This window comes from Anser brachyrhynchus (assembly GCF_964034855.1).
Source record: "Anser brachyrhynchus genome assembly, chromosome: Z".
Classification (NCBI taxonomy): domain Eukaryota; kingdom Metazoa; phylum Chordata; class Aves; order Anseriformes; family Anatidae; genus Anser; species Anser brachyrhynchus.
The window spans coordinates 8,878,769-8,891,957 of record NC_137697.1 but is presented as its reverse complement, the minus strand read 5'-3'; the positions used below and the strand labels follow the sequence as shown (position 1 = coordinate 8,891,957).

Here is a 13,189-nt window from a genome sequence, read left to right as displayed (position 1 = left end):
CAACTACTGCACTGCAGCACTTTCCTCCCCCCACCTTTTTTTTGTTGTTGTTTAAAAATTAAAGTAAAAAACCCTTACATGATTTTGCCAGTAACATGGTTCGTGTTGGTAAGCCCATGGCTGCAGCTCAGAGGCTGAGCACGGCACTGATTTCAGCTGCAGCCTGGGGCTGTTCTGTGTTGCTGAAAATCATCAGTCCGCATTACACACTGCGATTTGCTTCCCCAAAACTAACCCTGCTGCCTTTTTCTTTCATGGCAAGAAATCTGAATGTTTGTGATAGGCAAAGCAACACTAAGTCTTATTATGGATAGTACAGAAGGGGAAAATTCAACTCTTAACTAGTGAGAATCTTATTTATTTAATTATCTATAATTAGTTTTATAAGTCTGTATTATATTATAGTCAACAGATCCCATCAAGGAGCATATATGCCCTTTGGCATAGCACACAATATCGTAATAGTCCAAATCCTCTCAACTAAGACAATTTTAGACAATTAATTATAATTTTTCTCATAATTTTAGTCTAATAAATACCAAAGTGATAAAAATAATAAAAAAACACGCACACACAACTCTTTGCTATTGGGAAAACAACATTACTAGGAAAAAATGGTTTATGAACACAGAAATGTTTGTGATACCTATTAAAAATATGATGCTTTAACACAAATAGCATCAGAAATGTCTAACAGGCTAGCAATATAGCTTCATTTGAGACTGCATCTCTATGTGAAATTCTTGTTTTTTTAATTTGGGAGTTTTCCCTTGCAAAGTATTTTCACCTTTCTACTAATAACTTGTGACAAGTCATACAACCCCACTATTTTCAAAGTGAATATATGAAATTCCCACTATAAAAGCTGCTCCTGGTCCTGAGAAATACAGTATTTCATTATTTGCTACAAAAATGTTCTACACCCAGAGCTGCAGGGGTGATTTCTACTTTTTCTACTTCTCCCTATTTTATCAATTCCTATCTTAGCCTGAGATGTGGCTTTTGTACAGTGAAGAAAACAACATCAACAGTGAAGACAAAAAGGTGGTAAAATATTTCTGTTCAGAAAAATTCCAGTGGTGAAACAGCAAAAAGGCATTTCCCATAGGAACAATTACTATCTAGATTCTGAGGAGTTATTAATCATTTCAGTTTAATGTTATTTCTGTACAAAAGAGTATTTTGGGATACTGTTACTATTCCTCACAAATTGAATAACGTATTAGAGTTCTGCATGCCAGTTTCTTAAAAGCAATGTCCTACCATAAATTAAGTTTGTAATAGAAAATAAACATAAAGAAAGATTTACTTATTGAGGAACATCTGTTTTAGATAAATACATTTGAAAACAGAGCAGGGTTTAATACTCCCTTAGAAAGTTAGCTGTTTTAGATTTTTTGTTTGCAAATCTGCTGCTTTTGTTGCTATCTAGAAAGTCAAACTGCTTATGAAAGGCTTGTGGCAATACAATCGAAGCAAATGCTTCTGAAAGCTTTCAATAGCATTTTTTCAATTTATAAAATGTGAAAACATCTTTCAATTAGTAAAAAAAATAATCTAATATACAAACTTTTTTTAAAAAAAATCATTTGTGAAGGAATGTAGCATAATGACTCAGATTCATACCCATTCACTCCTCAGATACTGGTAGCTATCTCCTTTTGACACGAACCTCTACATATTAACCCAGAGAAATGCATACATGGCCAGTTAGCCCAAGCAGAATAGTCATTCAGCTTTCCCAAAATTTAAACTATCATGAATTACCATTTGGACAGCATTAGAAAGAAATTGAAGCATACAAGGAATAAACTATAGTTTCTTTTTATATCAAAATGTACTCTTGAAAATGTGTTTGGCACAGTGCTAAATCATATAGTTAATACTAAATATTGCAGGATACAATAAAACCCTGGAGTTAACTTGTGTTTACACCCTTTAAGGGATAAAAATAAAAAGATACCAATTATTCAGAAGTCAGCCTATACAAATTGTATAAACAATATCTTATGTCTTGTTTTGAAAACCACTGATATAGTAAATTTTACATAAAAGACTGCAAAATAATATAAATGGATTTAAACAGATCTTTACAATAATAAATTCAAATGGAAACAGACAAGTAACAAAGAGAAGTAAAAAAATTTATTGCAGTATTTGTTCCACCAGATTTGCTGGGGATCCCTTTTCTTGTATTATTTCAGGGTGACCTAATACATCAAAATCTACATTTACAAAAACTCCTCCTGCAGATAGGTCATAGATACTGCATGCTTTTTTTTTTTTTTTTCCTCTTTTTTCTTCAACAGAATAAATTATATATCCAGGAGGTTCTGCCATTTTACAGCCTGGAAAAACAATGCTTCCCTGGAAACTGGGCTAAGCTAAAGAAAGCCATCCGCTGCTAGGTTAAACTCCAAGAACACTTTATTAAGAACATTAACAGACTAATTTCCAACATTCACTTGTTTATTTTTTTTAAACAGAAAGTTTTTTTTCAAGATATAAACAATTTTTTGTTAAACTATAATACAGTGGGAGTAAAAATGAACTGAGAAGTTTCTGCTGCACAACAGCGAAGGAAGCTCCCACAAAAATGTTTACCAAACATTTCCTTCTTTTTTTCCTGCGTCCCAGGTTCCATTCTTACTCTTCATTTAACTGATTTTTTTTTTTTTTTGCCAGAAAGTTGATATTTCAAGTTTTTCTGTTATTTCAATTCCTGTAAATTTGGCTGCATGTACAAATTCATTAGCTGGAAGTTCCATCCTTGGCGGCATACAGCGATCGTAAAGTCTGAACAACTTTATTAGTCAGCTTATTAGCACTCGTTAGAGCAATTTTTTTGTAAATAATGTCTGACTCTTTAATAGTGTCTACCCAAGGCACCAGTTTGCGGCCATCACGGCGCTTAGCCTCAGTCCAGGAGCCACTGTAGGAGCCTGCCATCCACTGAACACTGAAGCCATTGCTGGTTTTCTGTACTACTCTTGCAATTTGTGGTCGGTCTTTGTACTTTGGACAGCAAATAGCGATGACATCCATGACATCAACACTTTCATTCATCTGTGAAGCCAACTCCGTAGAGTCTGAATTTCGTTTTGACCTTCTCAATGACTAAAACATTGGGGGGAAAAAAGACCAAGTGTTACACAAAAGAACTTTAGTGAAATTATTGCTTTTATTGCTTTTAATCCCTTGACGCCGGGAGTTGGGATTTCCCGGCACACATTCCATTGCCGGCAATGAGACGCACCGCGACCGCCAGCGCCAAGGGGTTAACATATCCTTGTAAAACCACATACTCTTAATTTGTACCCGTGTCTTTATCTCTTATTGATATATAAAATTATATATACACATGAATCATAAAGCTACATAAAAACTTGGCAACAATAAAAAGGATAACACACAGTACATTCCAAAGGAAAATTAATAACTTTTTATACTGGATAAATCTCATTTTCTAGTTTGTTTTTTTTTTTATTGTCTTTTCTGTTAAACTTTCTACAAAAGTTGTATAAACGGTTAAGTAGAGAATCTCTATCTACAAAATGCTTTCTTTCATGTGGATTACATTACTTGGTGTACATTTAATATAATAGACTGACATTTATAAGCACATAAAAATCATTTTACGTAATACGCTGCGAAATACGTTGACTCCTCCTCCGCCTCACCCCTGAAGTGCCTCCTCCTCTATCCTCCCCATCACTTTCATCGTCCTCTGTCTCAGCTGCATTGTTTTTAGGGCTGCCTCCTCCAAGCAGCGAGGTAATTGCTTTGTTCCGAGCATTTGTGCTAGCTGACACCTCTCCATCTTCTTCTTCTTCATCAGGATCCAAATGTTCCATAAGGAGCTTGAACTAAAAAAACAAACCAAACCAAACCAAAATAAAATAAAATAAAACAAGAACAAATCACAAACCAGATCAGTCCATATTGTAACTTTCAAAATAAATATTTATACGACACTACAATATTAAAAAAGGAAAGATAAAGAAACACAGTAAAATGAATGGCAGACAACTTGAACAATTCACATATTTTGTTCTACACTTTCCTCTCATTTTCTACTATATTTCTAAAGCTTCCTCTATTCCATAGTTTGAAAGTTTTCTCCAGTTAATGTTTTAAAGAATTGCCAAAAAAAAAAAGAAAAAGAAAAACTAAATCCAGTAGATCTAATCTATGGCCCTCTGATGGAAGCAGGCAGGATTAAAGGGAACAAATTACAAAGGAAAGGTATACAGAATGGATGCTAAAAATTAGAAAATATTTTGTAAAGATGAATATCCTTTAGTTGAAATTATTTTTGTTGTGTTTACATTTATTACAAGACTTTGAAAGATGATGCTGCTAGATATCCCAAAAGGAAGTTGTGAGTTATCAAAATATTGATTACCAGGAACACAGCATTTTGAAATCCTCATTCGATTTGTTGAGCATCTGCTTTCAAGTTTGTCTTGTGTTAGTTAGCTTTTAGAAGAGTTTTAGATATTCTGCAGAGCAATTTTACTTACATCTAAGTACTGTTTTACTATACTCCTCTTCACTTCTTCAGTGATCTTGGAATTAGCCATATCGCTCCGCAGAAAATCCAGAGTTTGTTTTGGATGGAAGTGCACTCCTGTCTTCCTGTTTATAGTTTTATCATAAACTTTTGCAGATTCAGATGGAGAATATTTCTGAATTTTACTGTTTAAACAAAACAAGAGAGAAGAGCTTGTTCAAGGATTTCACGGAAATAATCACAATTTCAAGGAAAAGCTTTTAAAATCTTCAATACAAGCAGTCATATTTTCATCATTTCATATACAATAGACATCCTGATAAGAAATGAAATCACTGCTTTTTCTAACTCAAAGTTTGTTTCATTGCATTTAATTTGTTACAGTTATGTTTTTTCTCTTATACAAATCTATGGTTTAAAACAACTAGTTACAGTCATTAAAAAAAAAAAGTCCAAACTTAATCCTTACAAAGAACTCACGAGATGACAAGATCAGACTATAAGTATCTTTACCTGTCAGAGAATCCACAGAGGTTCTTTAAATGCTGTTTCAGCATCAAAAGTAGTAATATGCCTTGGGAGACATTTGCAAATTCAATTAAAGGAGCTGAATTTTCTGGTAAACATTTCATCACAGCATTTATATCATTTTCTTCATCAGAATCTGAATCAGAGTCTACTCGTTTCCGTAACCTCCGAGGCTTAGAAGCTTCCTCTTCACTTTCACTCTCGCTACCACTGTTACTGTCACTCTCAGTCTCCTCATCTGATGAAGGCTTTCTTTCCTTTTTTTTGTCTTTCACCATAGACTGCGAGAGAGAGAAATTAACACACATTCCAAAATTAGAGTAAAATAGCATCATGCATATTTCTAGAACATCTTTCCAAAATCATCATTGGCTGAAATCAGCAAGAATTCCCTGAGCAATATTATTAATTCATAACTAAATATTCTAAGATTGGAATTATTTATGGCAAAAAGATGCTCAATTCCCCCCTGACCTCCTCCACAAAAAAGCTCATCCAAAGAACACATTTTTTGCAAAGTGGGTAAAACAGAAGTAAGTGAAGCAACAAGTACTCCACAGCAGTCTTAAAAGACTACTCAAGTTTGTTAGCAGTGTCAGAAAAAGGCCTTAGAAGGCTCCCTACTTTGCCATTACAATAAATTGATAAGAAAATTCCATTTTCTGTCACCTGGATATCATTTGTGTGCATTACATATGTATTGGTACATATTGGTACAGACTAGTCCAAGATGGTTTCAATGCTTGCCTCTGTTAAAATTCTGTGATATTAATTACTGCTGACCAGGGAAACCCCAAACAAATACACAGAGTTACTAATAATCAGTTCCACTACTTAGAGAGCTACAGAATTTCACACTTGTATTATCACTGCACCTACTACGATCTTCCATAACACAGAACTTTAAGATGTCCCAGTCAGGAAATCATCCTCACTGTGTAGGGTGCTACACACTGGTGTCCAATCTGAAGAATGTACTGTCCTTTTCTAGCAGATTAAAAATCAGCTTTGGTGGGGATGAGAACTCAAAGCAGCGTACTTTGCAGGCATCAACACCAACTTGTACTTAGTAATCAGACTGGAAATTCTTTAAATGGATTTGCTTCCTAACAGCTTTAAACTTTTAACAGTAAAAGTTGTCCAGGAAGTAGAGATGCTGAAGTCTCTGAGAAACAGAGGCCTTCTTCTTACAGGGTTGTGTATTGCCGTAACAACAGATACTATAGGATGACTGGGGTTCTTATATGCCGCCTTATGAAATTAAATATATACACTTGTCTTGAAGTAAACAATGTAAAGGTGACACACATGAAAATGCCAGCAGCTACTTGACAACAAAAGAAGTTAAACAGCAAACTGGATTATTATTAAAACAACCACAGTAAATCAATGTTTATGTTCCAGGTTCATGTATTTCAAGGTTCATAATTTTTTTTTTATTATTCAGAAATACTAGGGAATTTTAGGTTTTTAGTGTTAGTATCTTAAAATTCTGCATTCTTAATAATATAAGCAGCAATGTAAGGAAAGTTTTTAATTGGCATCTTCCAGGTCCAGGCCAGAACAGAAAAGGATTGTTTGTTTTTTAACTACTAGTTACAAAGTAATGCTGCTTGTCCGTATCATAATAATGGTACTGCTGTCTTGAAAAATTGACCAGAGCGTAGAAAAGCTTATGTTGCCACTGCAACAAATATATTAAAATGTAAAGGCACATACCTCTTTAAATGACTGTAGTAGGTTGCTACCAGAAACTGATAGTGTAATATCTATATGATGCATTATAAACAGTGGCTCTTCTTGTGTTTGATAAGGAAAACAGGCTAGATTGTCTGCTATGTACAAGAGCATATTCACCTCTGTTTTCTGGAATTTAAGAAAAAATTATGTAAGTGTACATATAAATATACATACATTAGATTATAAATATAAATACATTAGATTTATACACTTGTCCTGTGTTCTTAACAGTCTAGAGCAAAAAATGTGATCACCGATTTTATTCTAGATATACCCCACAGCACTCTAAAGACCACTTGCAATATTTAGCCATACCTGAAGATACATAATTTCTGATCAATCCAAACTTGGTATAGAAAGATATAGAATGATGCAACAGTAACAAAGGAATTCTACTGTATAGGTAAATAGCACATATTACAAAGCAAAACAAAACACAGTAGGGAAATACTGTTATCAAAAATTATAGAATAAAAATACACTGTGAAAGGAGAATTAAGGCTTGTAATGCTGTATTTGATTATTTTTTTTTTTAGGTGAAGGAAAATTGATGCTTACTGCAGTATCATCAAAGAGGTTGAGTAAAGAAATTAGAAATGCTCGTCTGTGTTGACGGTTCCCCCGAATCATTGAGTAGAGGTGTGAACACAACGCACTGGATGATTCATCATGTCTAAAACCTCTTACAGGATCCTTTGGACAGGTATTGATTGCCTGTTGTACCTGGTAAGACATCTTCATACCAGCCACTGCTTTCATCTGAAATGGAAAAGTATTTATTTTATTTTAACAATTGCTTTCAAGCAGTAAAACTGAAATGAGCAAACAATTTTTTTTGCAGTGGGAAATTAAACAAATGCCTGTTAACAGAAACCACTAACAGATCTCCTAGCTTATTTCCTTGTAAGTGGTGCTCATCTGAAGTTTAACATTCCAACATGCACTACAACGGTACTCCCTCTTGAGCTGGCAAACATTAAAACAGTATTTGTAGCAGAGATCAAAATGTCTTGCAATCTTTCACCATTCATTCTATGTCAGAACCATACCGCTAGTCTGTTCATCAACTGCAGCCAGTTATTCCAATTTAAACTAGTTTCAAAAATACTGAAATGTTCATACATGAACAGAATATTTTACCAACTACATATGCTTGTATCAGCTATAGTGAAACCAATACTGAGTTCATATTAGTGCAAATAAACTGAAAGAAAATAAGGTGTTTTTTTGTATATATGATAGAATTTTCAGCTGATTCTACTTGCTTCAAGGCTGCTGTTCTAGTTTCAGAACAGACAGAGTTTTTAGGTAGACTGCATATCCAACTCCCCACATAACATCTCTGCTTCTTTTCAGCATAGTTACCTCCTCATGTATACATTGTCTTAATTCTGAGCTGCCTGCAGAACACATCTCATCTGCTAGTCTTCACCTACTGAATTAGGTATGTGTTTGTATACCATGAACAGTACAATGTCCCAATCTCAGTGGAATACAACCAGGTTTGGGAACTCCCGTAATTAGTACATACACTGAACCAAGAATGGGATCTTCTGAAGGAAGGTAAGCATTCCGCAGCTCAGTTTCACATCTTAAGCAGAACTAATGGCACTAGGCCATAACTCCCCAAGTCCTCACTTAACCCTCATATTTTCCTTTAGCAAGATCCCCCAGTTCTAAACACCTTCCTATGCTCCTTCTGTTCAGATTACAATTCATAAAGCCTCAATATCCTAAAATTTTATTGCATATACACTAAGGATCTCTACTGTGAACAAGGAGTTCTCTTCCTTAATCTGCTGATATAGGTAAGCAGCTGCTGAACATGAAACAGCTGTCCTTATCTTTTATCAAATAAATACTCGTATATACTACTCAGTGTGGAAAACATTGTGAATTATAAATGAAGGAAAATCTTAGACTGGAAGAGATGCTTCAAATGATTATATCCTATTACATCCTTTATGTTTCTAATAAGAGAAATCTGTGAGTAGGGGAAAGAGTCAGGATCTTCTTTACAACTGCTTATCGCTATTGCTTATTTGTTACATTATATTCTTTTTCTGCACCTGAGGCATATTCAAGCATTAAACCATCAACAAACTGTATTCTGTAGAATTTTAAATTCTGTAGAATTTTAAATTAGAATAACTTACGTGAATGAACCCGGCATATTTTTTGTCTATTTCCACCAACTGCTGGTCGGCTTTGTTTCGCATAGAGGGCTCTGGATCTGTGCCCATAGCAATTAAGTATGGCACACACTTGAAAAACAAATGAAATGATTATTCAGAGTCATTGTAGTACTACCTCTTTCTTAGTGTTTATTCTTCCATCACACTGTTCTTGTATTCTGACTACTGCAGAAACTAAAATAGGAAGCTATGCAATTTGATCACCTCACTATTTTTTGCAAGCAAATAATACAATATACAAGAGAGACAGCACTATAAATAATAATACAAGTTGTGCAAGGTTTCAGGCAAGTATTCCAATTTCTCTCAAACTCTAAAAAATAACATTTAAAAAAAACCATAAACACCACTTATGACTGAACATGCATGATGGCTGCAGCATTAAAAATAATTATAGAAAATATTATGTAAGAGTAATGGAGATGATGTTTGGAGACAGTTCTGATGCTGGAAGATATGGGTATTGAGGTGGAGGCAAGATGACACAATTTCCAGTATGCAGAATCAAAGGAAGAAAAAGGCCTGGCATACACCTGAAATTTATTCTTTTAACAGATAAGTAATATGTCTACTTGTAAGTACTCTGTAGGCACTGTCTGGACTTCTGCAGCTTGATCCAAAGACAAGAAAATATGATGCTTGGAATCTCACTGGCTAATCAACATAGATCATATTTCAAAGTATGCTTTCTGTAAAGGCCCCTTGCTACGATAAGAAATGACTTTAACACAACAGGAAGAGAAAAACTGGAAATTTATCTAGCAAGCATAAAAACCTCTGAAAATTAACAACCCTCCCTTCCCATCGGAGAGGCCTGCCGTACCTGAACAGGATGGATGAGACCCTGGTTTAATGTCAGTGCAATGACATTTAGAGCAAAGTGGCGTACATTGGACTGGGTATGAAAGAAAGCCTCAAGGACCTGTTTGAGATACAGCTGCATGATGGAACTACTCATCCCCGAAGAAATATCACCCATTTCTTTCAGGTCTTCCTGTTTTGCTACTTTTTTCCCTGTAAAACAGACAAAAGCAATAGCACACTCACCACATTATAATCATTTAATTTGCCATTAATTGATACATACTGATCTTTAAGCTTTACTATCTGTACACATTTCAGCTGTCTTAGAATGGGTATTATGATCTCATGAAAAGTGTAATAATCTGATCGAAAATATTCTTCAAGAAAACTAAAGAGATACAAGCTAAATTAAACTCTTGTTCCTTAAAAGGTTTTTCATTTTAAAAAAATCCTTATTATTTGTTATTTTGGATCTGAAAATTAACCCTAGAGAAGATTTTCATGAAAAGTATTACTATCATCCTTACAGCACTGACATATTCTGGATTGCTTCCAGGATTTATACATCTTGAAAGTTAATAATAAACTACATGTCAATTTCATTTTACTTCAATTTATTTATGCACACGAGTTTTGAAAATTCTTCCAGGATACTTTGTATACAATATTATACATAGATAACTATCTTGAGTGACTCAGTTCACATAAATAGTAATTGTATGCAAGGAAGTTAGATTTTGCATGCCTCATAAGCACGAAGAACTCAACACTTACAGTCTCTGTCTGCCTGCTGCATACGTGTATCCTCCTCCTGCAAGTACGTCTGGAGGTTTTTTAACACCTGGATTTTTAAGTTTACTGAACAGTTCTTATCTGAAAGAATGCTGTTGTACAGAGTCTTTACTTCCTGTTCAAACATTAAGCTCGGGTGTTGTATAAATGCAAATCCTAAGGGGGAGAAAAAAAGGAAATGTTTCACATTATCATCATCTAGAAATTTTATTTCTGTTTTTTAAGTTTGCTTCAAAATACAGGTATGAAATTTATTGCCTTGCGATTCCTAGAGCAGCATAGCTTTTTCTAGTCCAAACAGAATTCTTTTCTCATATGGACACCATCCAAAACTTGTAAGGAGTTCTGTCAGCTGTGACAGCAATACTCTTGATAAAGACAAGGTGCTGACCCAGTGCAGCTCCCATAAGAGGAGTTATACAGGTCTGGAAGCACAACCAGTGTAGTGGCCTGCATCTGAATGATTAGGATTAGAAGATAAAGTGAGGGAAATTACTAAAAATAACCTCTTGTTCTTGTTACATTTAGATAAAAACATTGTGCCAAAACTGTTAAGAGCTGTTCATACAAAGGCAAATCAGATGTGGAAAATTTGATAAATATCAAAAGAATTAAAAAAAAAATCTTAAAAATAACATAGTGAACACAGTAAAATAAAATTTATACTTTCTGCTGTCATCTCTCATACACCTATTAAGGTCTCTTGAAAACGATCTCAAGTGCTCCCAAAACTACATCTGGTGTAAGATACATACTATAAAACTGGTTTTAGCTGCAGCTTTACCCTTGACAAAGAACTGGTTATTCTTACTCAGAGAAGTCTTTATTTCATTAAAAGTGTAATCTAAATTAGTGACAATGTATACCATTTTAGATCATGACTGTAGATGTACAGGGGGCTTACAGAAAGCCTGGGGAGGGACTGTTCATCGGGGAGCACAGTGACAGGACAAACAGTTATGGCTTTGAATTAAAAGAGGGTAGGTTTAGATCAGATATAAGAAAGAAATTCTTTACTTATGAGGGAGGTGAGGTACTAGAACAAGTTGCCCAGAGAAGCTGTGAAGCAGTGCTCAAGGCCAGGCTGGATGGGGCTTTGAGCAACCTGGTCTAGTGGGAGGTGTCCCTGCACATGGCAGGTGGTTGGAACTGGGTGGTCTTTAAGGTCCCTTCCAACCCAAACCATTCTGTGATTCTATGAACTGCTGCTAACAAACTTTCTTGCTGTATCACAAAAAACAGTAACAGAAATATTTCCCAGTTTAAACTATGTTTTACTAGTTGGTTTATTTTTTTTGACTGTTCTAAGTAAAGGAGACATTAAATGTCTTTTTTTGTGTCCACAGGAAAATAATATTCTGAATGAACAAATGGAAAACATATAAAGACAAATGGCAGAAAAAAAAATGTGAGAAAAAAAACCAACACAATGTATAAAAATAGCTGTAACAAAGGCAATACTGAGTCAGATTTTTAAAAATGGCTCTGTGCACAGAGAATACAGTATAGGCAATGTCTGAATCCAAGGCAAGACCTGAGTGTGACTGACCTCATTTCAGTCTCAAAACAAGGAAAGGAGAGAAGGCAGGGGATGTGAAGGAGAAAGAGGAAAAAAAAAAAAGAATGATGATGGTCTCTGAATTACACAGTATAATTGCATCCTCTGTACAAATGTATAATGTATGATGTTTATATGTATGATGTTTAAATGTATGATGTTTATAACTTGACCACCTCTGAGCAAGTTCAATCTATTTTTAAGGTTAATTTGAAAAAAAAAACAAACACAAAAGCATGTGCATGTATGTGGAATGACCCATAATCCATTCTTCATTCACTTGCTTATATGAGTTTGTAATTCATATACCAGGATTTGCAGGGAAATTCTTATATTCCGTCCCCAGTAAGCAGGGAAGAAATCTTATTTGGCATAAGAATCTCCCATGGGAGATTAAAAAAAAAAAAAAAAAAAAGCGTCTGCTGTGTTCTTTTAAGGACTGACTTCACATCTTGGGCTGCAGTCACACTAATTCTTTTCATACTTTTATTTTCACTCTGTTAAAAGTGAGCACTGAAATTGGCATTAATAAGACACTACCTGTTAGAAACTTACAGATTTAGCTAAATTCACTGCCTAAATTTTATATACTTGACCTGCCTTGCAAGTACACATTGGGAAAAGAACTATAAACAGGCCCCAAAAGACTTATGGTTAAACTTAATCCCTCAACAGGAGTGACATATCCCAAAGCAAAGACTAAACCTGTTAACTGTCATTACCAAAAGGACACACTAATAATTACTGATAGAAAAGTATGCATTCTTCATGTGGCACATTTACTGTGTATAAATGTTGAAATAGCTTGCTACTCTTTTTCCCCTTATTGCACAAATGTTGAATGATTTGACAGCTTGACTCAATTACCAGCCTGTAAGGTAGACCTTTGCCACTGTCTACATCTCCATGCATACAACAGCTAACCCCAAAATGGAACCAGTATGTAGGTGAGATCAGTAAGTCACTTAAAACAGTTGTCTGAGGTTTAATTAAAAAGACTGAGGTACTTAGAGGCAGAGAGGAGAAGATCTGAAAAAGCCTACTGATAGCCACTCCCAC

The 13,189-nt window shown here is 34.8% G+C and overlaps 1 protein-coding gene across 7 annotated transcripts in view; it reads right to left on the bottom strand.

Moving 5' to 3' along the window:
• Positions 1–2,413: 2,413 nt before the first annotated feature.
• Positions 2,414–13,189, bottom strand: part of NIPBL (NIPBL cohesin loading factor) — a 168,252-nt gene continuing 157,476 nt past the window's right edge. For 6 of the 7 annotated variants that reach the window (XM_080572858.1, XM_080572862.1, XM_080572863.1 and 3 more), the window contains 9 exons: positions 10,555–10,728; positions 9,800–9,990; positions 8,938–9,045; positions 7,340–7,540; positions 6,761–6,907; positions 5,027–5,322; positions 4,524–4,698; positions 3,681–3,866; positions 2,414–3,117 (listed from right to left, as the gene is read on the bottom strand). In XM_080572858.1, the coding sequence (XP_080428984.1) occupies positions 2,752–3,117; positions 3,681–3,866; positions 4,524–4,698; positions 5,027–5,322; positions 6,761–6,907; positions 7,340–7,540; positions 8,938–9,045; positions 9,800–9,990; positions 10,555–10,728 (1,844 nt within the window). In that variant the 3' untranslated portion in view covers positions 2,414–2,751. Of the gene's footprint in view, positions 3,118–3,639; positions 3,867–4,523; positions 4,699–5,026; positions 5,323–6,760; positions 6,908–7,339; positions 7,541–8,937; positions 9,046–9,799; positions 9,991–10,554; positions 10,729–13,189 lie in introns of all 7 variants that reach the window. The other variant, XM_080572860.1, reaches the window with a different exon arrangement.